The sequence below is a fragment of the Saccopteryx bilineata genome, chromosome 5 (genome assembly GCF_036850765.1).
Source record: "Saccopteryx bilineata isolate mSacBil1 chromosome 5, mSacBil1_pri_phased_curated, whole genome shotgun sequence".
In the NCBI taxonomy this organism is placed as follows: domain Eukaryota; kingdom Metazoa; phylum Chordata; class Mammalia; order Chiroptera; family Emballonuridae; genus Saccopteryx; species Saccopteryx bilineata.
The window spans coordinates 34,052,996-34,078,752 of NC_089494.1; the positions used below are offsets into that span (position 1 = coordinate 34,052,996).

At 42.9% G+C, this 25,757-nt stretch overlaps 1 protein-coding gene across 8 annotated transcripts in view; it reads right to left on the bottom strand.

Annotated features, from left to right (window-relative positions):
• Positions 1-11,470: 11,470 nt before the first annotated feature.
• CFLAR (CASP8 and FADD like apoptosis regulator) overlaps positions 11,471-25,757 on the bottom strand; it is a 50,537-nt gene continuing 36,250 nt past the window's right edge. For 7 of the 8 annotated variants that reach the window (XM_066280332.1, XM_066280330.1, XM_066280333.1 and 4 more), the window contains 2 exons: positions 15,171-15,681; positions 11,471-13,253 (listed from right to left, as the gene is read on the bottom strand). In XM_066280332.1, coding sequence (XP_066136429.1) covers positions 13,115-13,253; positions 15,171-15,681 — 650 coding nt within the window. In that variant the 3' untranslated portion in view covers positions 11,471-13,114. The remainder of the gene's footprint in view (positions 13,254-15,170; positions 15,682-25,757) is intronic. The other variant, XM_066280337.1, reaches the window with a different exon arrangement.

The window sequence follows — 25,757 nt, forward strand, 5'->3', positions numbered from 1 at the left end:
GAATTGATCTAGACATCTGTAGAGGAAGCAAAACAAGCAGCAAATATTTCAAAGGAAAAATAGGAAATAAATGGTAAGTTCAATAAATAAGTCTGAAATCTGAAGAGATGACAATGTAAAAATTTAAAACAAAATTTAGAAATCAAAGTGAAAAGACAACCTACAGAATGGAAGAAAATATTTGCAAATCTTACGTCTGATAAGAGACTAGAATCCAGAATATATAAAGAATATTTACAACTGAATAATATTAAAAAAAAGCAAGCAATTAAAAATGGGAAAGTATTTGAGCAGATGTTTCTATAAGGAAGATACACACATGGCCAATGTTTACGTGAAGAGATGCTCAACATCATTAGTCATTAGAGATTGCATATCAAAACCTCAATGAAATACCACTTCATACCCAGTAGGATGGTTATAATTAAAAAGATGAACAGTAATAAGTGCTGGCAAGAATGTGGAGAAATTGGAACTGTCATACATTGCTGGTGGAAATGTAAAGTAGTGCAGCCACTTGGGAAAACTGGTAATTCTCAAAAAGTTAAGCATAGTCTGACCTGGTGGTGGCACAGTGGATAAAGCATTGGCCTGGGAAACTGAGGACCCAGGTTCGAAACCCCAAGGTTGCTGGCTTGAGCCTAGGCTTACCAGCTTGAGCGCAAGTTCATTGACTTGAGTGTGAGATCATAGACATGACCCCATGGTTGCTGGCTTGAACCCAAAGGTCACTGGCTTGAAGTTCAAGGTCACTGGCTTGAGCCCAAGGTCACTGGCTTGGGCCCAAGATTGCTGGCTTGAGCAAGGGGTACTGGCTCAGCTAAAGCCCCCCATCAAGGCACATATGAGAAAGCAATCAATGAACAGCTAAGGTGTCGCAACTACGAGTTGATGCTTCTCATCTGTCCCTGTCTCTCTCTCTCTCTCTCTCTCTCTCTTTTTATTTCTCTCTCTCTCCCCCACTTGGCTAAAAAAAAAAAGCCCTGGTCGGTTGGCTCAGTGGTAGAGCGTCGGCCTGGCGTGCAGAAGTCCGGGGTTCGATTTCCAGCCAGGGCACACAGGAGAAGCGCCCATCTGCTTCTCCACTCCTCCCCCTCTCCTTCCTCTCTGTCTCTCTCTTCCCCTCCCGCAGCCCAGGCTCCATTGGAGCAAAGATGGCCCGGGCGCTGGGGATAGCTCCTTGGCCTCTGCCCCAGGCGCTAGAGTGGCTTTGGTCGCGACAGAGCGACGCCCCCTGGTGGGCAGAGCGTCGCCCCCTGGTGGGCAGAGCGTCGCCCCTGGTGGGCGTGCCGTGTGGATCCCGGGCAGGCGCATGCGGGAGTCTGTCTGACTGTCTATCCCCGTTTCCAGCTTCGGGGGAAAAAAAAAAAAAAAAAAAAAAGTTAAGCATACAGCTAGTATATGACCCAGCAATTCCACTCCTACATATATACCGAAGAGAATTGAAACCATATATCCATACAAAACTTATATATTAATACTCACAGTAGCATCATTTATAATAACCAAAAAAGTGGAAACAATTTAAACTTCTATCAATGAATAGATAAACAAAATGTTGGTATATCCACACACTAGAATATTATTCAGCCATAAAATGAAATGAAATACTGATATATTCTACAACATAAAACTTTATACTAAGAGAAAGAAGTCAGACACTTAAAATCATGTTGTATGATTTATTTATATGAAATATTTAGAATAGGCAGATATGTAAAGACTGAAATTGGATTAGTGGTTGCTAGGGGCTGGTTGCTAGGGAGGGAGGAACAGAGAATGATGACTAATAGGTATAGAGTTTCTTTTTAGGTCAAAGAAAATATTTTGAAATTAGATTGTGGTGATAATTGCACAATTGTAAATATATTGAGAACCACAGAATTGTACATTTTAAAAGAATGAATTTTTTGATATGTGAATTACATTACAATGAGAAAAAAAATTATCTAGGATATATCACAACCTTGTGATAGCTAATTTTATGTGTCAACTTGATGGCTAAGGGATACCCAGAGAGCCAGTAAACATTGTTTCTGGGAATGTCTGCAATGGTGTTTCAGAAGAGATTAGCATATTCAATCAATATTAGACTTTGTAAAGAAAATCTGCTCTCACCAGTGCAGGTGGGCAACATCTAATATATGAAGAGTCCAACAATAAGGAGGAAGGGGTCAATTCTCTCTCTCTCTCTCTTCTTCAAAAGGATGTTTATCTTCTCCTACCTTCAGACATTGGAGTTCCTGGTCCTCTGGGCTTTTGGATTTAAGGACTTACAACAGCAACCTCCCCCACTCCTCACTCCATTCTTCACCCCAGCCACGATCTTATTGTATATGCACTGGAGGACCTTGGTAGGTTTTTGTTTGTTGTTTGTTTGTTTTTGAGAAACAGAGAGAGGAAGAGAGAAACATCAACTTATAGTTGCATCACTTTAGTTGTCCATTGATTGCCTCTCATACATACCTTGACTGGCGTGCTCAGGGTAGGCCAGTGACCCCTTGCTCAAGCCAGCAACTTTGGGCTAAAGCCAGTGACCATGGGATCATATCGATGACCCCACGCTCAAACTAATGACCTGCAACTCAAGCTAGTGAGCTGGTGCTCAAGTCAGATGAGCCAAAGTTCAAGCTGGTGACCTTGGGGTTTCAAACCTGGGAACTCAGCATCCCAGGTTGATGCTCTATCTACTGCTCTACCACCGGTCAGGCAGGTTTTAAGGAAAGAGATGACAAAGCTGCATTTAGGAAGATTTAGGGTTGCTATGTATAAAATAATCATAGGATTGAGAGGCTAAAGGCAAGATCAGTGAGAAAGCTATTGTTATAAGTTCAGTGAAGAGGGCCCCTATGCTCATTGTAGTATTATTTACAATAGCCAAGACATGGGAAAAAACCTAAGTGCAGTGCCCACCAATGGGTGAATAGACAAGGAAGATGTGGTATATATTTCAATGAAGAGGTAATGAAGGCAAGGGAAGTTTACTGATGAAGATATGTGAAAAAAATATTATAGATACAAAACCAACTTGATTTGGAAAAACTGAATGTAGAAATACAAGAAAAGGTGGACCAGGGTGAAATGATGTACTTAGACGCTGTTAACTGAAATTGGAGACAGACAGAAGAGTGTATTTGAAAGAGAGTTTTTAAAAAAATATTTGGAATATATTGAGTTTGCAGTGCCAGAGGGAAAATCAAGTGGAAACACCTGCCAAGAAGGTACAGCGTGAAATTGGAACTTAAAGAAAAAAGTGTAGGCCCTGGACGGTTGGCTCAGCGGTAGAGCGTCAGCCTGGCGTGCGGGGGACCCGGGTTTGATTCCCGGCCAGGGCACATAGGAGAGGCGCCCATTTGCTTCTCCACCCCCCCCTTCCTCTCTGTCTCTCTCTTCCCCTCCCACAGCCAAAGCTCCATTGGAGCAAAGATGGCCCGGGTGCTGGGGATGGCTCCTTGGCCTCTGCCCCAGGCGCTAGTGGCTCTGGTCACAGCAGAGCGACGCCCCGGAGGGGCAGAGCATCGCCCCCTGGTGGGCAGAGCGTCGTGCCGGGTGGATCCTGGTCGGGCACATGTGGGAGTCTGTCTGACTGTCTCTCCCCATTTCCAGCTTCAGAAAAATACAAAAATACAAAAAAAAAAAAAGTCTAGGCTAGAAAGATTCATCTTATTAGAGGCATAGCAGTAGTAATTTAAGCTATGAAGTTGTCAAAAGTGAAAATAAATAGAGAAAACAAAGGAGTGATCTTTGAAGATATCAAAATTTAGAGACCAGGAAGACAAAGATACCAGGAGGATTTGGCCAGAGAAGTCCTTGATAGAACTTACATAGTGAAATACCCTGGAGAAGTAGAAAGGGAACAATAACCCCATACAACCCAAGAACCCCGGGTATGGTAATTAAGGTCAATGACATCCTTGGATCTTACAGATTGTGTAGAGTGATTAAGGTGAAGTACAGAGAGCAGGGAAGTATGAAGTAAATGGGGAACGCAAAAAATGGAGGAAGTGGACACTAGTCTAAAATTTACAAAGACAGTGATTTAAAAGAGAGGGACTTTATATGATGGGAGAGTCAGAGCTTGGTTTTAGACTAAAGGATCAAAGACAAAGGGAGAGATTAAAGATACAAAACAGTTTAAATAATGCTCAGTCTTGAAAAAGAAAGGGAGCCAGAAGAGGGACTAAGAAGAGAGTGGGATTCCTGGGTCTGGGGTAGGAAGTCTACTAAGTAAGGGGGGGGGGGACGACAATGTTTCTTGTATCATCATTTAAACAGTGAAAAACTGAATGACTTAAATATCATACAGAGACATATAGATATAGACATGACCACATAAATGAAAAAACAGAGAAGTGTTAAAATAGTATGCTACTTACTTTTTTTTTTTTTTGTAACAAAGATACAGAGTCAGAAAAAAAGGACAGATAGGAAGAGAGATGAGAAGCATCAATTCTCTGTAGCAGCACCTTAGCTGTTCATTGACTGCTTTCTCATATATGTCTTGACTGGGGGGCTCCAGCAGAGCGAGTGACCCCTTGTTCAAGCCAGCAGCCTTAGGCTCAAGTCAACAACCTTGGGCTTCAAGCCAGCAACCTTTGGGATCAAGTCCATGACCATGGGGTCATGCCTATGATCCCACACTTCAGCCAGCGACCCCACGCTCAAGCTGGTGAGCCCACACTCAAGCCAGATGAGCGCATGCTCAAGCTGGTGACCTCAGGGTTTCGAACCTGGGTCCTCTGTGTCCCAGTTCAATGCTCTATCTACTGCACCACTGCCTGGTCAGGCTGCCATTTATCTTTAAAATAAAGATGTTGTGTTTTTGTACATTAGAGATTAGACCATTTTTACAATAAGTGATTTTTATTTTATTTTTTTAAAGTTACAATAGCAGGGCACAAAGAAAACCAGTTAGAAGGTGATGGAAGACAATTGGACTTCGGGTGATGGGAATGCAGCATAATCAAATGTCAAAATAATCTAGAGATGTTTTCTTTGAACATATGTACCCTGATTTATCCATGTTAACCCATTAAAATTAATTAAAAAATTAAAAAAAGTTACAATAGCATGTGTTTTGTACAAATGAAACATAAGTGGTTTTATTCAGAATTTGGTACATCAAAACTTAATATAGTCACAGTGATATACCAGTGAAATAACAGACAAAAGGATCAATGGGACACATAGAGAACCCCAAAATAGATTCATATACATATAACAATCAGCTGTTTGGCAAAGGAACAAAGACAATTATATATATATATATTTATACATATTATGTAAAAAATATATATTTGTTGTATTTCTTTTCGGAGTTAAACACAGACTTACCATGCACTTTAGCAATTACTTTTCTTGTTATTTAACCCAAATGACTTGAACACACGTCTACACAAAAAAACAACACATAAAGAGCAGCTTTCTTTATAATGCCAAAAGTTAAAATAACCAAAATATCTCAGTAAGCAAACGAACACTCTGTAGAATGGAGTATTACTCAGTTATTTAATATCAGCTTGCTCACATTTTTTACCAGTACAGTCAGAAGAAATAATAACAAGGACAATAATACCTACTCCATGAGTTGTTCTGGGGATTAAATGAGGTAATGCATGTAAAACGAGCTAACAGATTGATGTAAATTCTTAAGGTTTGTATATATAATTTTGAAAGTTACACAAGTTTCCAGCCAGTGGACATCTCATTCTAACCATATCTATTACTAAACACTAGGTTAATTCTCAATTTGAAGCTGTTAATAAGGTTTGAAACATTTTAGTACGTTTATCTCTTTTATATTTAGGACTACTACTTAAAGTACTATATTAAGACTCTTTAATCTGGGTTGTAGATGCATGAATATTCATTGTATTGTCATCTAAATATAATTCTCTTGATTATGACTAAAATATTTCATTAAAAACTATACTCAATGAAAAATAAGATAAGCATTTAGTAATCAAATGCTTGTATACAACAGTGTCAAGGGGTCATAAATTCCACTGTTAAAGTAAGAAAAGAACTTACCTGATAATTGACTAAAAGACAAAAATGGGCACCTTTAAGGCTCCTAACATTTTAACCACAGCAGCCCCCGACTCCCACCTCACCATCTCTCACATTCTTTCCACTCCAGTTAAGTTACACTCAATATTCTCAGAACAGTTCTGCGTATCTCCTCTCTGTTCCTTTGCTTAATTTGTTTCCCTCTGGCAACACATTCTCTTCTCCAGTTCAACCTGCCAAAATCCTACCAACTTTTTTAAGGTTTGTTCAACATTTTTCAAAATAATTCCTCTAGGCCCTGGCGGGTTGGCTCAGCGGTAGAGCGTCGGCCTGGCGTGCGGGGGACCCGGGTTCGATTCCCGGCCAGGGCACATAGGAGAAGCGCCCATTTGCTTCTCCACCCCCCCCCCCTTCCTCTCTGTCTCTCTCTTCCCCTCCCGCAGCCAAGGCTCCATTGGAGCAAAGATGGCCCGGGCGCTGGGGATGGCTCCTTGGCCTCTGCCCCAGGCGCTAGAGTGGCTCTGGTCGCGACAGAGCGACGCCCGGAGGGGCAGAGCATCGCCCCCTGGTGGGCAGAGCATCGCCCCCTGGTGGGCGTGCCGGGTGGATCCCGGTCGGGCGCATGCGGGAGTCTGTCTGACTGTCTCTCCCCGTTTCTAGCTTCAGAAAAATACAAAATAATAATAATAATAATAATAATTCCTCTATATAGTGTGGTATAATAATAACGATGTTCACATGGCCTCACCAAAGCAGTCATAAAAACCCTTTCATTGAATATGATCATAAAGGCTCTTTCATTTCATCCTCAGAACAATTCTGTAAAATAAACAAGGCTTTATTTCCTCCTGTTCTGTCAGTCTGATCCTGGAATCACAATCCCTTTTTACTCCACCCCATACTCCTTGCAGGTGAGCAAAACACACCAGCAAACACAGCATTCTTCTCTGGCTCTGGGAATTGACTGATGGATGGTGGTAACAAAAACAATGTAATGAAAGACCAAAAAAGTGACAAAAGTAAAGAAACACAGCACAGTATAATTTAATAAACGATTGTTTAAAAATCAGAGGGAAGGGAAGAAAAGACGCTGATTTGCTAAGCTCTGTATTTTTATATCAACTTTTTTTAAAGATTTTATTTATTCATTATAGAGGGGGGGGGGGAGGAGCAGGAAGCATCAACTCCCACAGGTGCCCTGACCAGGCAAGCCCAGGGTTCTGAACCGGCAACCTCAGCATTTCCAGGTTGACGCTTTATCCACTGCGCCACCACAGGTCAGGCAAGTTCTGTATTTTTAACATGTTAGGCTGATGGGATAAGACAAGATACGTGGGCATGCCACCTTTCTTCGGGAGAGGATGGAGCTGGAAAGGCAAGGTGATGACTCCCACAAACAGCAGAGAGGAGTATGATGCCTTCCCTAGAATGCATGCCACACACTTTCAATGTTTGTTCTAATTTCTAAAGAACACCAGATCATAAGGCTGGTTGTTAACATTATAGACCTGGCACTACCACTGATTTTCTTTGAGGTTTGGGAACAAGTCACTTAAAAGCTGTGTGCCTCAGTTTCTTCCATCCTAAAACGAATGTTCTCGTTCTTTTGGCATACATTCTGGTTGATGACTCCACAGGGAAGCTCCACGCCTGACTTTTTCCTTACCAGCTTTTAGAGATCATGTGCCTCAGAAGAGCTGAACCACTCCCCAGTCCCACAAGACTGAATCTCATCATTAACCTTAGAGAATTAAAAGGTAAATATGAAAAATAATAGGAATATAAATTAAAATAATCAAAGAAGGTGAAGGGATTAGCCAGGTTATATATACATAACATATAGATACAGAAAATAGGGTAGCAATTCCCAGGGGGAAAGGAGGGATGGAGGTAGGAGGAGGGAGGACAAAGGAGGTGAAATGGGGATAAAAAGAGACTTTCTTTGCATGGAGCATGGGGGGGCATGATGTGGTGTGTAGATGGTGTTATATTATGCGGGACACATGAAACCACGCCAACACAATAAATTAAAAGTAAAAAGTGTTAAAAAAGAAATGTCTAAATAAGTTGTACAAATACTTTTGTAAAGAAGTCTGCTATATACCTGAAACTAATACAAAATAGCATAGAATATAATCTGTAATTGAAAAATAAAAAAATAAAGCTAATAGTCAAATAATATATATATAAACTTAAGAAAAAAGAAGTATGCTGATAAGCTTTATAATTACTGTAAGATTGTTTGCCTATTTTTTAATGTGTTTAAAACAAGAAAATCAAATACATTAGACTTATGGTTTCAGTTGAATGTTTAATGACCTTTATTATTGATATTTATATATAGAAATTTAATTTGTTAAATGTATGTAGTTTTTTCTTAAAACTTTTAAATTTTATATATTATATAGGTCTCAGATATACAATGTAATGAATTTTTTTTCTTGTGATGAGAACTTTTAAAACCTATATACTTAGTAATTTTCAAATACGTTGTGCAGTATTGCCATGACCCAGCACAGCTAGTAATTCCAGGTCCTGAGTGAGAATGATGCAGAATGCAGAAAATAGACTTAAAGAGAAATAGGATGGGATCCAGAGGCTTCTGAAAGCTGATGGCAAGAACAAAGCAAAACAGCCCTCAGTTTGCTTTATTATATAGCCATACACAAATAAGGAAGTCTCCAATACAAAGTCACACATCTCCAAGGCAACCCAAGAATTCTCCAAAGTGCAGAAACCCTCCACCCTGCATAACTGAAATCAACCAACATCAGAACAAACAAGGGGTGAGAGGAAGGGCATGTAAATTGTTCCTAGCAACTTAAGCAAGCAAGTGAAGTGGGGAGATGGGATGAGTGCAAATACTCAGCTTCTTGGCCAATATAGAGGTGTTGATGGAAGAACTTAGCCTTTTGCTAAGCCTCAAACTGCAGTCTCCCACACAGTATTATTTTTTATACCTCAATAGTATATAAAATATATATAAAGAACTAAAAGATTATATAAATAGTATGTTGTTTTATGCTTGCAATTTTTTTGCAAGTTAAAGAAAATTACATACAATTTACATTGAATTTTACAATGAATTGCATAATGAATTTTTTTGTTTTTTAGGTGAGAGGAGGGGAGATAGTGAGACAGACTGCTGTATGCACCCCAACTGGGATTGACCAGGATTTGCCTGGCAACATCATCTTGGGCCAGTGTTCAATTACCAAGCTATTTTTAGCACCTGAGGTCAATACTCTGACCAACCAAGCCATCCTCAGTGCCCAGGGCCAGGTATGAACCAATTGTAAGCCAATGACTGTAGGAGGGGAAGAAGAAGAGAGGGGGAGGAGGAGGGGGACAGAAGCAGGTGGTTGCTTCTCCTATGTACCCTGTGTACCCTGTCTGGGAATTGAACCTGGAATGTTAATATGCCAGGCGGAGGTTCTATCCACTGAGCCACCAGCCAGGGCCCACATGAATTTTATACATTTAATTTTCAGACAATTTTACTTGTAGAAGTAATAGTAGTTCCATCTTGAAAGTGAGAATGATGAAGATGCTTAAAATAGCAACAATAATGAAAACTTAACCCTTTGAGTAGTGAGTTTTTTGCTAATCCTTTGAGTGAGGACATACATGTCACAAATTTTTTTTTTGTGACAGAGACAAAGAGAGAGTCAGAGAGAGGGACAGACAGACAGGAAGAGAGAGAGATGAGAAGCATCAATTCTTCACTGCAGCACCTAAGTTGTTCATTGATTGCTTTCTGATATGTGTTTTGGCAGGGGGGAGGAGGGAGAGGCTACAGCAGAGCGAGTGACCCCTTGCTCAAGTGAGCAACCTTGGGCTTCAAGCCAGCAATCTTTAGGCTCAAGCCAGCAACCATGGGGTCATGTCTATGATCCCACACTTAAACTAGTGACCCCGTGCTCAAGCTGGTGAGCCTGTACTCAAGACAGATGAGTCTGCGCTCAAGCCAGCAATCTCGGGTTTCAAATCTGGGTCCCCTGCATCCCAGCCCAATGTTCTCTCCACTGCGCTGCCGCCTGGTCAGGCTTTAAGTGATATTTTAAACAATGGTCTCCTTTTACATAATTTCATCAAATTTGAGAAAGAAAAGTACAACTAATAAGCTGTAAAATGTCATGTGAGCTCTTAAATAAACAAACAAGGGAGTTGATGCTTCCTGCTCCTCCACCCCTTTTCTCTCTCTTTCTTTCCCTCTCTCTCCCCCACCCTTCTCTAAAGTAAATACATTTTTAAAACTTAAAATAAAAGATAAAATACAAAATAAAAGCATAAGCATATAAAACTCATTTTATAAGGTTGAGTGCGTGCATATTTGAAGACCTCTATCAAATGCACCGGAGTGCTGACCCATGACAAGCGCTGGGAAGGAGAAAGGTACAGATCAGGGTTGAAGGGGGAAAGGAAAACCACGAGAGTGAAAATGAGGCATATCATGAGCTGATAATTCTTTGTGCACTAAAGAATAGTGAACAACTTGCATCTAAAACTCTTTTAAAAAATTAAAAGTCAAAACATAACAGTCCAGGAAGAACCTACAGCTCACTGCCTAGAAGTGAGTTCAGATGGAGGGGCTTTGCCACAGTTATGGACTAAATGTACGCATCTACCTCTAAAGTCATGGGTTGAAATCCTGCCCCCCAATGTGATGGTATTAAGAAGTGGGTTCTCTGGGAGGTAATTAGAGACCTTACTCCCTCTCTCTCTGCTCTTTATCATGTGAGGACACGGAGAAGATGACCATTTGCAAATCTGGAAGCAGTCCTTCACCAGATACCAAACCTGCAGGCACCTTTACCTTGAACTTCCCAGTCTCTAGAACTGTGAGATATAAATGTTTAAGTCACCCAGTCTGTGGTACTTCGTTATAGCAGCTCTAGCCAACTAAGACAGTCACCTCATCTTATATCCAGATCTTATATACAGAGATAAATTTGCAGGACAGTACACAAAATTTGGTTAACTGTTGTTGGTTCTGGTAGGTTAGGTTGTTAAGTGTTTGTTATGTTCTGATTTTATTGTTTTGTATTTTGATTTTACTTTTCTATATGGAGAATGGACACCCACAGGCTTGTTAGTTCACTTTGTTCATTAGTTCTGGCTTTTTTCAGTTATTATAATGCTCTCCACTCCATCCATGCTGTCACAAAGGTTAAGATTTCCTTCTTTATATGACTGACTAGTATTTCATTGTGTAAATGTATAACAGCTTTTTTTCCCCATTGATTTGAGGGAAAAAGAGAGAAAGGGTGAGAGAGAGAAAGAAGTATCAACTAGTTGTTTCACTTAGTTGTTCCATTTAGTTGTACACTCATTGATTGCTTCTCATTTGTGCCTGGCCAGTGATCAAACCTGTGGCCTCTGTGTGCTAGGATGATGTTCTGTCCACTGAGCCACCAGGCCAAGGATATACTACAACTTTCTTTTTCTTAAAGTTTTTAAATTTATGTGTGTGTGTGTGTGTATATATATATATATATATATATATATATATATATATATATAGAGAGAGAGAGAGAGAGAGAGAGAGAGAGAGAGAGAGAGACAGTAATGGAGAGAGAGGGTGAGAAGCATCAACTCATGTTTGCTTTCCCTTTAGTTGTACACTGAGCTTCTTGTACATGCCTTGACCAAGGTCAACCAGTGTTCCCTTGCTAAAGCCAGAGACCTTGGGCTTTTCATGTCAGCAACCTTTGGGCTCAAGCTGGTGAGCTTTGGGATCATGTGGACCATCTCCTGCTCAAGCCAGTGACCCTTAGTTGATGAGCCCACGCTCAAAGCCAGCGACCTCGAGGTTTCAAACCCATAACCTTAGCATTCTGGGTCAATACTTTATCCGTTGCAGTCAGCTCATACCACAGCTTTCTTTATCCACACAGCTACTGATAGACAATTGGGCTGCTTTCAAATATCGTCTATTGTAAATAACGTTGCAACATAAGATACATATATTCTTTTAAATTAGTGTTTCAGCTTTCTTCAGAACATTTACAGAAGTGAAATTGTCTCATAAGGCAATTCCATTTAAATTTTAGAGAAAACTTTATACTATTTTCTATAGTGGCTGCACCAGTCTGCATTCCCACTAACGTACTCACCAATACTTGTTTGTTGATTTATTGGTGATCTTTCAGAATGGCGTGAGATGATTATCTTACTGTGGCTTTAATTTGCATTTATCTGATAATAAGTGACATTAAGTATCTTTTCAGGTTTCCTCTATTGCTTCTAGGCCTTTTGATTAGGATCAAGTGCATATGTCTTCTCCAAAGGGGATATACAGCTAGATGGCCAGTAGACATATTGTGGCAAACAGGCTGCAAGATGACAAAGTCCTTGCAGTTTAGATTTGTGGGGGACAGAGGTGTTGGGGACTGGCAGTAAGCTGACAGTCCTTGCTGCCCATTCCCCACCTCACTTGATTGATTAGGTTTCTAGAGGCTGTGGGAGACTGTAAACTGACCAAGATCCTTGCAGTTTAAGGATTAAGCCAAAGGCTAGGCTCTTCCCCACATCCTCCATGTTAGCTGAGAACTTGATTGTTTCTACTCATCCCATCTCCCCTGTCCCCCATGTCCCTTGAAGAGACTGGAGGCAGTTTTCTTTTTATCCTTTGTTTTGTGAAGTTAAAATGTTATGCCGGGTGGAGGGTTTCCTTGGGCTCTTGGGAGAATTCTTGGTTTGCCTCAGAAATGAAACTTTGTATCAGAGATCTCTTTGTTTTTCAAATGGCTTTGCCCTCTGCAGGATAAATAAAGTGTTTTGGGGGTACAGGCTTGCTCTTGTAGGTCATCAGTTTACAGGAAGCCTCCCAATCCCAACTGTTTTCTTTCTGTGTTTATTTTCTAATCCTCCACAGTTCCCACTTGAGACTTGCAGAATTAGGAGTTGTGTTGGCGCACAACATATGGTTGATTCTTGTGTATGTGCCTTGATCAGGAATCAAATTCACAACCTTGGTGCATCAGGACGATGCTCCAATTGAGCTATTCACTCAGAGTTTTTAAAGTTTCAAATCTATTTTTCTTCGCAAGACTGAGCAAGGAAACAATATTAACAATATTAGTAAAAGCTATAGTCCCTCCTATCAAGCAGGGGAAAGAATGATTTCCTTTATCAGAGTATGTTGCAGACAGACGTAATACTTCTCCTTATCAGACACTCTGCTGTTCCAGTCGTACACACTGGCATTCAGTTCAGTGTGGAGTTCCAGAAGTGGCCGTTTTCTAGAGGGAAAGAGAAAGGCAATAATTAATGCCATTCAAATACTGAAAAGGAGATAGGCTGTCATAAGGGTAAAATGAACCAACAAATATGAAAGTGCTTTGAAATTGTTCCTTTCTTAATATTCTACAAGCTCCTTAGTGAGTCATTCAAACTAGCTTGCAGCACTCTGGCCCAGTGACCTCAGTCCCCTTCCCCAAGGGGCAACTGAGTCTTACTCTGAAGAGACACCAGCCTAACAACCTGGACCATCTATGCAAATGCAGGATGCATAGAGAAGGCCAATAATAGTGCTGGCCCACTGAGGACCCACCTTGGAAGGTGGAACCACTCCTACTCTTGGGCTCCTGTTACTGCTGAACCACCACTGAGGTATCGGAGGTCACAGGCCATGAGATCTATTCCTAGGGTCCCTAGCACTACACTAAAATGCATTTCACAGGTGTCTCAGAAATGTCCTTCTAAGTTGTAATTGGGAAGCAACGGGGGAAAGACTGCTACTCTTACATTTGAGGTACAGTGTGGCTTCGTTCGGTTTAAATGGAAACCAGGTCACCAATGTTTCCCTTAGAAAAGTATTCTTGCCAATAAATATCAAAAATGTCTCTATAATAAAAATTTACAGGCCTGAACAGTCAGGTTCTATTTTTTTACCTATCAAATTGTCAAGACTTGAGGAAATATTTGGGGAAATATAAGAGTATGTCGTGTTGATGAGAACGTGGGGATGCAGGCACTCTCGGACAAGCTGGTCTGTCCAACTGTCCCGGAGGACAATATGAGGAAATAATCAGAGGCTTGAAAAATCCATGTCGTTTGACACAGGAATCTCACCTCTGGGAGTATTCTCAAGTAAACAATTAAAGCTCAAAACAAATACTGAGCTACAAAGACCGTAACACTTCCTTTTTGTGAAAGCAAAACACACCCCAGTGACTTGAAGCTAGGAGCCATATTGTGGGTTACTCTGCAGACATTAAACCAATGCTACAGACACGTGACCAATGACATGTAAAAATTATGTGCAATACTATTGCACAAACTAAACGTAGATTATAAAGTAATAGTAGATGATGACTCTATTTTGGCTTTAAAATGTTAATAAATGATTGCGTGGGCATCCAAGAAGATCTGGAAAGCAATATACCAAGATTTCGTTAACATAGGTTGGTTCTAAAAGCAGGATTAATAACTGCTTCTTATGTTCTGTTTTCAGCATCTATTTTTAATTCTTTTTTTTTTTCAATAAAAGTGTGTATCACGCCCTGGCCGGTTGTCTCAGTGGTAGAGCGTTGGCCTGGCGTGCAGGAGTCCCGGGTTCGATTCCCGGTCAGGGCACACAGAAGAGGCGCCCATCTGCTTCTCCACCCCTCCCCCTCTCCTTCCTCTCTGTCTCTCTCTTCCACTCCCCCAGCCGAGGCTCCATTGGAGCAAAGATGGCCCGGGCGCTGGGGATGGCTCTGTGGCCTCTGCCCCAGGCGCTAGAGTGGCTCTGGTCACGACAGAGCGACGCCCTGGATGGGCAGAGCATCGCCCCCTGGTGGGCATGCCGGGTGGATCTCAGTCAGGCGCTTGTGGGAGTCTGACTGCCTCCCCGTTTCCAGCTTCAGAAAAATACAAAAAAAAAAAAAAAAAAGTGTGTATCACTTTTATAGGAAGAAAAAATAACAAATATCTTAATTTTGAAGAAAAATATCCAAAGTATAAGCTGACTAATAAGTGACCTCCTAAAGCACAAAGCATTTACACACTGCGCAGGGTCTGTTCATACTCCTGAGGTAACCCCAACGGGGAATGGAAAACCCCCTTTCCTCTCTGCCGAGAAGAGCATCCAGCACGCATGGCAGCGGTCATTTCCGTCTCAGTAACAGGAAAGTAAACAAGTGGTCCAGACACTGCCCATGTCCCCTGTGGCTCACCTTCCCTGCCGCAGGGTTTGGGAGAGGCACTGCAGGTACAGGGACGGTGGGCTGGAGGGCCGCTCCAGCAGAGACACATCTGCTTTGCACACGCTCCAGAAGAAGTCAGCTTCTTGGTGCACCCTGCAGGGCCCGGGCCTCTTTGCCTTGGATTCCATATTGTTCACTGCTGGCCCATCCACCTCCAGGGAGCTGCTGTCCTCCACGCGGCTCTCTGACTTGGCATAGATCTGAATAAAAAAGAGCTTTGGCTTTCCTAAGAGAAAAGGGCATGCATCTCCCGTAAACATCCTCCTGATTTGATCCAAACGGAATCCTGAGTGACTCTGATCCACGCCAAACATGCTCTGAGAGTCCCCTCGGCTCACCAGGACACACACAAAGCTGTCGTAGTCTTGATGTTGAGGCATATGGGCAACTTGGCAAAGAACATGAATTATATTGTTCATAGTCAGATGTGAGTAACACAGCACTTCATAGCCCAAGAACGTGAAGGTGTCCTGAAGAACCTCTGGGGGAAAAACAACAGACAAGTACATAAGAATGGACACATTTGCAAAGCTTAGATCCAAACCCAGATCCAAACAGCTGCAGAAAGGGTGGCATGGGTCACAAGTTCCCTCTCCTCCACCTGCTGTCGGATGATATGGAGGCCCAAAGATATAACCATTTTCAGACCCTCTAATTCCTCTCATGACCAGCTTCACAGTGTAACCTCCAACCAAGCAGTGAGAACCTTTGACCAAGATTTCCTACAGTTCCCCCAATGATTCTTCTCCTAGTTTTCGGGAATCCTGGATTGACTTTGTCTCCAGAAACACTGAAAGGCAGTAGGAAAAGCAGACTTTGAGTCTGCTGACTTTGTCACACCTATGGGCTGCATTCTCTTTCGGAAGGGGGTTTTCCTGGCTTTAAATGGAAGGGATGATACTCACCCTATAAGAATTCTGTGAGGATTAAGTGAGATAAACAAATAAAGCTTCTGGTGCTCAATAAAAATAAGTTCCTGCCTGACCAGGCGGTGGCGCATTGGATAGGGCTTCAGACTGGGATACGGAAGGACCCAGGTTCAAGACTCTGAGGTCGCCAGCTTGAGCACGGGCTCATCTAGTTTGAGCAAAGAGCTCACCAGCTTGGACCCAAGGTCGCTGGCTCGAGCAAGGCGTTACTTGGTCTGCTGAAGGCCCACGGTCAAGCACATATGAGAAAGCAATCAATGAACAACTAAGGTGTTGCAATGAAAAACTGATGATTGATGCTTCTCATCTCTCTCCATTCCTGTCTGTCTGTCCCTATCTATCCCTCTCTCTGACTCTCTCCTTGCAAAAAAAAAAAAAAAAAAATTAGTTCCTTATTTTTTTTTAAAAATCTTTTTGTCCATATTCTAGAACAGTGGTTCTCAACCTTTCTAATGCCGTGACCCCGCAATACAGTTCCTCATGTTGCGGTGACCCCAAACCAAAAAATAATTTTGGTGGCTACTTCATAACTGTAATTTTGCTACAGTTATGATTCGGAATGTAAATACCTGATATGCATTATGTATTTTCCGATGGCTTTAGGCGACCCTGCCGGGGACACGACCCACAGGTTGAGAACCACTGTTCTAGAAGCTTCTATGGCCTTGAAACCCTAAACACTCAACCCAGTTACCCAGTCCATTTCATTCCCATCCGCTCAGTTTACCTTCATTGGAGAAATAAACACAGCTTCCTGAACTATTTTATCTTTCCAACAGCAAAAAGAGACATCTTTTTCTTCCTCACTCAAAAATTTCACATTCTTTTGAGCCATCAATTAAGTGTCTGTTCCATGTCTGAGAGATGCCTCCAGTCTTTAGTTCATTTGTGGAGCAAAAAACTGTTCTGTTCTAAGCCCACAGGCTAAACGAGCATCTACTAACTCAATCTGTCGCCCAGCTATTAGCCCATGAAGTTCTTTGGGTTTGTTTCTGTCTTGTGACTATGAGCCCACCTCTCTTCTTTCCTAGAGAATGGTCTTCCAGAAGCCTATCACTGCATTCACCCCAAACCAAACAACACAACAGTAATTAGAACAGACATTACCTCCAACAAGGAACAAAGGGGTCCCATTTCCTACTAGTTTAGGCAGCACAAAGAAACAGCAAGGGGAGATACATAACTGAAGGTACCATGTAATTGTTTACTATAAATTCTCAATTCTCTACACTAAATGGAAACAATTTGAAGTCTAGGTAGTTGCAAATAATTCAAAGACTCACAGCTTCAACCAATAGTTTTCTCTTTCTTGCCCTGCAAACTTTGCGGACCACTAGTAAAATATTCAAGTGAAAGTAAGCAATTGCAATTTCTCTTCTGGCTTCTCAGCAGGAAATAAGAAAAAGATAAAAGGCAGGAAAAGAAACACAGCTTTGGGTAAAAAAAAAAAAGCTGGAATAACAGCCACTGGACAGATATAAGAGCTGGCCTGAGTGCTCTGAATTTAATCCACACAGCCTGTGAGCAGTGTCTAGACACATTCACAGAGGGTCTAGTAGAACTTTCTACTCAGGAGAGCTGGGTTTAACTGTGGCCCCACATCCTACCATACATGGCAGTTTTAAATATGTCCACAAATTCTTTGACATTCCTCCCTTAAAAGGATAGAGAGTTGGCTCCGGCCGGTGGCTCAATAGGTAGAGCATCGGCCTGGTGTAGGGACATCCTGGGCTTGATTCCTGGTAAGGGCACACAGAAGTGACCATCTGCTTTCCCTCCCCTTCCCCTTTCCTCTTCTCTCCCTCTTCCCCTCCTGCAGCCAGTGGCTCAGTTGTTTCGAGTGTGGATCCCGGGGCTGAGGATAGTTCTGTTGGATCACATCAGTCTGAGGTGCTAACTCAAGCACCCACCCCTGATGGGGTTGTCAGGTGGATCCTGGTCAGGGTGCACACAGGAGTCTACCTCACTATCTCCCTTTCTCTCACTTAAAAAAATAAAAATTAATAAGAAGATAGAGTGTAATTCCCTCCTCTTGAATGCGGACCACACTTGTTAACTTGTTTCTAATGAATGAAACGTGGCTGAAGGGATAATCTGACTTCCAAAGCTAGATCCCAAAACGGATATGGCTTCCTCCTGGTTCCTTTACTCTTTTGAACTGCTCACCCTAGGGAAAGCCAGCTGCCCTGTCCCAAGAACACTCAAGAAGTCCCATGCAGCCTGACCAGGCGGTGACGCAGTGGATGGAGCGTCGGACTGGGATGCGGAGGACCCAGGTTCGAAACCTCGAGGTCGCCAGCTTGAGCATGGGCTCATCTGGTTTGAGCAAAAGCTCACCAGCTTGGACCCAAGGTCGCTGGCTCGAGCAAGGGGTTACTCGGTCTGCTGAAGGCCTGTGGTCAGGGCACATATGAGAGAGCACTCAATGAACAGCTAAGGTGTCGCAATGCACAACGAAAAACTAATGATTGATGCTTCTCATCTCTCCGTTCCTGTCTGTCTGTCCCTGTCTATCCCTCTCTCTGACTCTCTCTCTGTCTCTGTAAAAAAAAAAAAAAAAAAAAAGAAGTCCCATGCAGAGGCCCACATAAAGAACAAGAGCTCCCCAGCCACGTGAGTGAGCCACCTAAGAAGACCCTCTAATCCCACTTGAGCCTCTGACAGCCAACCCTGGCTGACATCTGACCACTCCCTCCTGAGAGACTCTGGGCCAGAAGAGCCCGTCTAAGCCATTTGTAAATTCCCAATGCACAGGAACTGTGAGAGATATTAGTATTGTTCTTCCAAGCCACTACAGTTGGAGTGATTTGTACACATTATTAAATAAATAATTTATCAGCTAAGTCCTTTGGTCTCTCCTGTCAGAAAAAGGGAATGGCAAAAACCATGACTTAAGACTGTAGCCCTGGTCAGGTAGCTCAGTTGGTTAGAGCATGGTCCCAGTACACCAAGGCTGCAGATTCTATCCCTGGTCAGGGCACATAGAACAATCAACCAATAAATGCATAAATAAGTGGAACAACAAATCAATGTTTCTCTCTCTCTCTGAAATAAATAAATATACAAGACTGTAGTGGGACTACTTACTCTTCTCCTCTGCCTAGCCCACAGGTAAGGGTGAAAAAAATGAAATATATATATATATATATCACATAATAATGAAGAGATATAAATAAGATGCCAATCTCCTTAAAACCCTATGATAAATAAGTACTAGCAGGGAAATGAGGGACATGATACACAGGCTGCTGATACCCTACTAAATAACTCGTCCTCATAGAATCTCAGTGTAGCAGAAAAGGCTTAGCAGCCCCGCCCCTGGCCATTGCCTGTGGGTGTGGGCAGGGCTTCGGTCGCCAGCACTGTGTTCAGGTTGAAACCTGGGAGTGTACAACAAGACAACCTGGACGAGGTTCCGAGTTCCAATTACTACTGTTTTATTGCAAATGGTTCCTTTCGGGACTCAGGTATCTCTAGTTGTGGAATATTCTCTCCTCCAGGGGGCAGAAGCAAATAGGGAAACACCAGCTTTAAAGCTTTGTTTATTTGTTATCTCAGAATGGTTTCCTCCTTTCAAAACCCTCTCTTCACTGATAGATTTTCTCCCTTACCAAAAAGTCCTCGAGCCCTGGCCAGATGGCTCAGATGGGTAGAGCGTCATCCCGAAGCTCAAAGGTTGCCAGTCAATTCCCGAACAGATCGCTGTTCCTGTCTCTCTCCCTCTCTCTCCTTCCCTCCTCTTTTTCTCAAATCAATAAAATAGACATTAAAAACGGGGGGGGGGGGGGCTTAAAAGAAAGAAAGCCGTAGTCTCTTTCCATGTTGATAAGCAGGGGTGCGGTCAGGACGGGACAGATGCTGTCCTGTGCCTCCCATCTGTTGCCCTCACGTGGGCTCCCTGTGGGTTTCTGCTGGAGCGGCAGCTGTTACGTGGCAGTGAGCAGGCAGCTATGTGATACAGGGCAGAGGAGGAACCAGTCTTGGAATCACAAGATCTAAGTTTAAGACCTGGTTCCTCACCCTGTTTGCTGGGCCTGAACTTTGCCTCGTCCTGAAAGAGGACTAAGCACTAACTTACATCAGCAGAGGAGCTATGAAGGGGGTGGGAATCTGAAGTCACGGTAGGAAGTCCTTACCTAATAGAACAGGAGAAAATAAGGCTAAAGCGGGACGTGAAGCCAAACATGATATCGGTCCCCAATGGCAAGAGTAGGACAATAAGAACATCAAATATGGCTGGGCCTCAGACCAAGATGGGGCATCTTCTAAATAACCCTCTGGCAAGACAGTCACTCAAAAGACCAGCCTGATGTCACTGCAGCTGACATTTCCCGTCAATATCCCATCTTTCCTCTATCAGACTGTGAGGTGGCGTGGTGACTGATGCTAGTTAAGAACTGTGACTTTCTTCTTTGGGCCAGCAAGAATGCAGGGATAGCCCTGTCTAATGTATAGGATCAAGGGGGTGGTAACAATGTGATTGAACAAGTTACAGCATTCGTTTGCTCATCTATAAAATGGAATTAATACTAATACTTATATATACTATGTCCTTCAAAAGGTGGTTGTGCAGATCCAGTGAGCTTTCTGTCAAGACGTTTTACAAACTGTGAGTGCTTATAAATATAAGATAATCATTTTAAAGAAAATAAAAGCAGCCATTTCAAATCACAGAGCCTGTAGTGCATGTCTCTTATGAAATCTACCTCCTTGGAACCCAGTGAGAGGTCTCTATGCCCAAAACTACAATGACTGGGCTCAGAGCAGTCAGATTCTGTGTCTTCTATAGCACCATCACAGCCTTGTGCTTTCCCACAAAGAAGGGGGAAAAAACTTGGGGGCTGAGTGGAAAATAAAACTTCAACTCACTGCAGTCCTCATTCTGCTCACCCTGGAAATTACACTCCTGACCTAGTCCTATCTTTGTAAACTTGAATTCTTCTTTAGAAACCCACTTTCTGGCATTCTGCCTCCCAGGAGTATACACAGGCCTTTCCCTTCCATCCCTTCTTCTCCCACAGGCGAGCACCTCCTAAACTCTTAGGGTCCCCAGGAGACTACCAACCAGGGGCGCGGTGGGCAGTGGCAACTTGTCCTAGGCTAGTCCTCTGACCTTGTCTCCAAGGCCTCCCCTTTCTTTACTGTTAATATTTCTAAAGCCAAAGCAGCCCCATCTAGGTTCTCTCCTGTTGTTTCTTCTGCCCTAAGCCCTCCTTGTTTCATTGTCTCCAGCTTTAATAAACATACTCTGAAAAGAAAGGAAAAAAGAGAGAGAGAGAAAGGGAGAGAGAAGGAGAGAGGGAGGGAGGGAGAAAAGGAGGGAGGGAGGGAGGGAGGGAGGGAGGGAGGGAGGGAGGGAGAAAGGGAGGGAGGGAGGAAAGAAGGGAGGGAGGGAGGGAGGGAGGGAGGGAGGGAGGGAGGGAGGGAGGGAGGGAGGAAGGAAGGAAGGAAGAAAGGAAGGAAGGAAGGAAGGAAGGAAGGAAGGAAGGAAGGAAGGAAGGAAGGGAGAAAGACAGGAAGGAAGGAAGGGAGAAAGAAAAGAAAAAAGAAAGGAAGGAAGAAAAAAAGAGAAAGAAAAAGAAAGAAAGAAAGAAAGAAAGAAAGAAAGAAGGAAGGAAGGAAGGAAGGAAGGAAGGAAGGAAGGAAGGAAGGAAGGAAGGAAGGAAGGAAGGAGAGAGAGAGAGAGAGAGAAAGAAAGAAAGAAAGAAAGAAAGAAAGAAAGAAAGAAAGAAAGAAAGAAAGAAAGAGAGAAAGAAACCAACTTTCTGAAATGATGGTGGTTTTCCTTCTGGCCGTGCAGTCAGCATGTGGCTGTTAGTGAAGGGTCAGCACCACCCGCAAACTACACCCACAAACTACTTCTGGCTTTCATGTTTCCTGTTGCTCTGTTAGAAGAGGAAGTTTGCTTATTCAGGATTTAAAGGGAAATATGCAGCATCCACTAGAAAAATCAAAGTCTTCTCCTAGTTAAAAGGTACAAAACAATCTTCAAGCTTTTCAAAAAGATACAGGGAGAAAAGAAAGAGGAAGAAACACTTCATAAAATCTGCAAACATCATCTTTTATTCAAGAGCCTACAAACCAACCAGAGCTTTAGATCAGGGGTCCCCAAACTTTTTACACAGGGGGCCAGTTCACTGTCCCTCAGACCATTGGAGGGCCGGACTATAAAAAAAACTATGAACAAATCCCTATGCACACTGAACATATCTTATTTTAAAGTAAAAAAAAAAAAAAAAAAAAAAAAAACAGGAACAAATACAATATTTAAAATAAAGAACAAGTAAATTTAAATCAACAAGCTGACCAGTATTTCAATGGTAACTATGGGCCTGCTTTTGGCTAATGAGCTGGTCAATATCCGGTTCCATATTTGTCACTGCTAGCCATAACAAGTGATATGTGCTCCTCTCACTGACCACCAATGAAAGAGGTGCCCCTTCCAGAAGTGCGGCGGGGGCCGGATAAATGGCCTCAGGGGGCTGCATGTGGCCCGCGGGCCGTAGTTTGGGGACCCCTGCTTTAGATCAAGGCCCAGAGTTCATCTGTCTATGACACAAGACATTCACTTCTTTAGTCCTACCAATATCAAAAGTCAGCACTACGTCAAGCAGCATGAACTAGGGCCTGGCGCAGACGATGCAACACCAGGACTTGTTTTTTAATTCTACCAAACTGAGATAGTTAGCCCCAAATCCCTAAGCCTCATGTCTGCTCCAAGAAGTGGTGACTGACCTCTATGAGGATTCTTCTCAAGAACAACCACCAAAAAATCACCTTTTGTGTGTGTGTGTGTGTGTGTGTGGCGGAGACAGAGTCAGAGAGAGGGACAGATAAGGACAGACAGACAGGAAGGGAGAGAGATGAGAAACATCAATTCTTCGTTGCCTGGTCAGGCAAAAATCACCTTATCTTTGTTCACAACTTGACTCTGAGACCAGGCTCCACCTCATTGCCTCTATATTTGTTTCATGGAGTTTTGCAAATAGTAAGTGCTCTATAAACATTTATAAGATAGCCTGACCAGGCAGTGGCACAGTGGACAAAGCATTGGACCTAGGTTTGAAGTGCTGAGGTCACCGGCTTAAGCGCAGGCTTACCAGCTTGAGCACAGGGTCGCTGGCTTGAGTGTGGGATCATAGATCCCATGGTTGCTGCCCTGAGCCCAAAGGTCACTGGCTTGAACCCAAGGTCGCTGGCTTGAGCCCAAGATCGCTAGCTTGAGCCCCCTGGGTCAAGGCACATATGAGAAAGCAACTAATAAACAACTAAGGTACCACAATGCAAAGAACTGATGCTTCTCATCTCTCTCCCTTCCTGTCTGTCTGTCCCTATTTGTCCCTCTCTCTGTCTCTGTCACACAAAAAGAGAGAGAGAGAGAAAGAACATTTATGAAATAAAGGAAGAATAAATCTATAAATGTTTTGGGGTTTTGCATAATCTCTGGATAAAAGTCTCATTTTTTGAGGACAGAAGATAGGTGTAAGAGAGTCTTCTTAATTCTGCAGATAGAAAGGAATTCATTGAGATTGGGAAGGGCTTACTCCTTCATTCATTACCCACCAAATACTTATGAGCCTTTTATGTGCCAGGTGCTGTTCCAGAAAATGGAGACAAAATAAAAGGGATGGACAAGCTCCCCAACATCATGGAACTAACATTATAGCAAAGTAGCTATGAGCAAAGGCTTTGGAGACAAGCTTTCAAATTCCAGCTCTATCAGTCACTAGAGAAGTTAGGGAGTTCACTGTGCTCTGCTTGCTCCCTTGAAAGTGGGGATAATAGTACCTATCTTACAGTATTATTTATAAAGTTTAAGTGAGAACCTATGTGAAGGAATTAGCAAAGTACTTGGCACATAGAAGATCTTTAATAAATTTTACAATCAGATCATTATCACTCCCAAGTTAGCTTTATTGTACTGCTGACAGTTTCTTTCAGATTCCTTGTTTCAGTTGGCAATAATATTTATTACCAGACTCCTACAATCCTCCCAAATGTTCAATGTTAACAACATGACAAAGTTAACTTGGCAAGAAACAAAGGAAACCCCACCTAATCCTTTTATTTATTTTATTTTCTATTAAAAAAAAAATTTTTTTTTTTACAGAGAATGATATAGGAAAGGAGAGAGAGGGAGAGGAGAGAGATGAGAAGCATCAACTCATAGTTGCTTCACTTTAGTTGTTTGATTGCTTCTCATATGTGCCTTGACCGGCAGGCTCAAGCCAAGCTAGTGACCCCTTGTTCTAACCAGAGACCTTGAGCTCAAGCCAGTAACCTTGGACGTCAAGCCAGTGACTTTGGGCTCAAGCCAGCAACCCTGGGATCTTGTCAATGATCCTCCGCTCAAGCCCGCAACCCCGTGCTTCAAACTGGCAAGCCAGTTTTTAGGGTGGCAACTTTGGGGTTTGGAACTGAGGCCCTCAGCATCTCAGGCCGATGCTCAATCCACTGCACCACCACTGGTCAAGTGCCACCTAATCATTTTAGATGAAGTCTCCCATGCTGTTCATACGGAAATGAAGAAATGAGGAGTGTTGGGCATAATTAGGACTACTGTCAACCAAACCAGGATTTCAGGCCCGGTGAAAACTCAGCAGGAGGGGAGCAGGGAAATGAAGAGCTGGAGGCCTGTGGAGAGGGGTGAGAAGAGACTGTGCTGTTGCCTATGAGCCTGAGCCAGGCGAGTGATGGATTCGGGACTCCTCAGCAGAGAAAAGCCACAGCACAAGGGGAGGAAAGGGTGCTGTCTTATTTCTTATCTGTTATTGGCCACCTGTAGAAGAGGCCTAGAGCCCTGTTATTTGTTTTGTTCCCAGAGGCAGAGAAGGCTAAGCCAAGGAAGCAGACATACCAGAGGGCAATACCTGCTCATACCTCAGGCCAATGACATAGGTGCCCCAGCTCCACCTCCGATTCTACGTTCCTTTCCATCTTTCTCTCTAACCAGGTCTTCCTGCCCTCCTTCACCCTGCGCTGGCCTTGTACTCAGATTTTCATTCTCTGCCAAGCCCGTTCATACTGATGACCAGTAAGAGCAGTCTGCCTAGCTTCCCACCTGGGTATTTCCTCAGAAGTTAATGCCTCCATTCCGCTTAGCTCCACCCTGTGGGGACCCACCCCACTCAGCCAAGCCCAGTGCAGACCTCAGGTCCCCAGTTCTCCAGTCCCTCACTCATTCTGCGGTCAGACTTCATGCACCATGCAAAAGCCATGCAAGTTCTAGCTTAGTAGTTTGCAACTAAAATTAAACAAAAAAATTGGAAGAATAATGTTAGCTTGTGTGTTTACAGTTTGCGAGGCACGCTCTACGTCCTTTACCCATTCACTCTTCCCACCTTCTCTATGAGGGAGGTCTGTTATCACCCTATTTTACAGGAGAGAAATTAAAACAGAGAGAGAAAAATTGCCCAAGGTTACAAACTAGAACATGGCAGAGCCATGATTCACACCGAGGGCCTAACTCTAACCATCTCTTGAAATGCTGAAATATACAAATACATGTTTAGTGCCTGCCCTCAAGAGGCCCATAACCCAGCAGGGGAAGGCAGCACAGACCATGGATTTTAGTCACAAATTCACAGCAGATCATGGCTTTCTCTTTATAATTCTCTTTAAACAACAG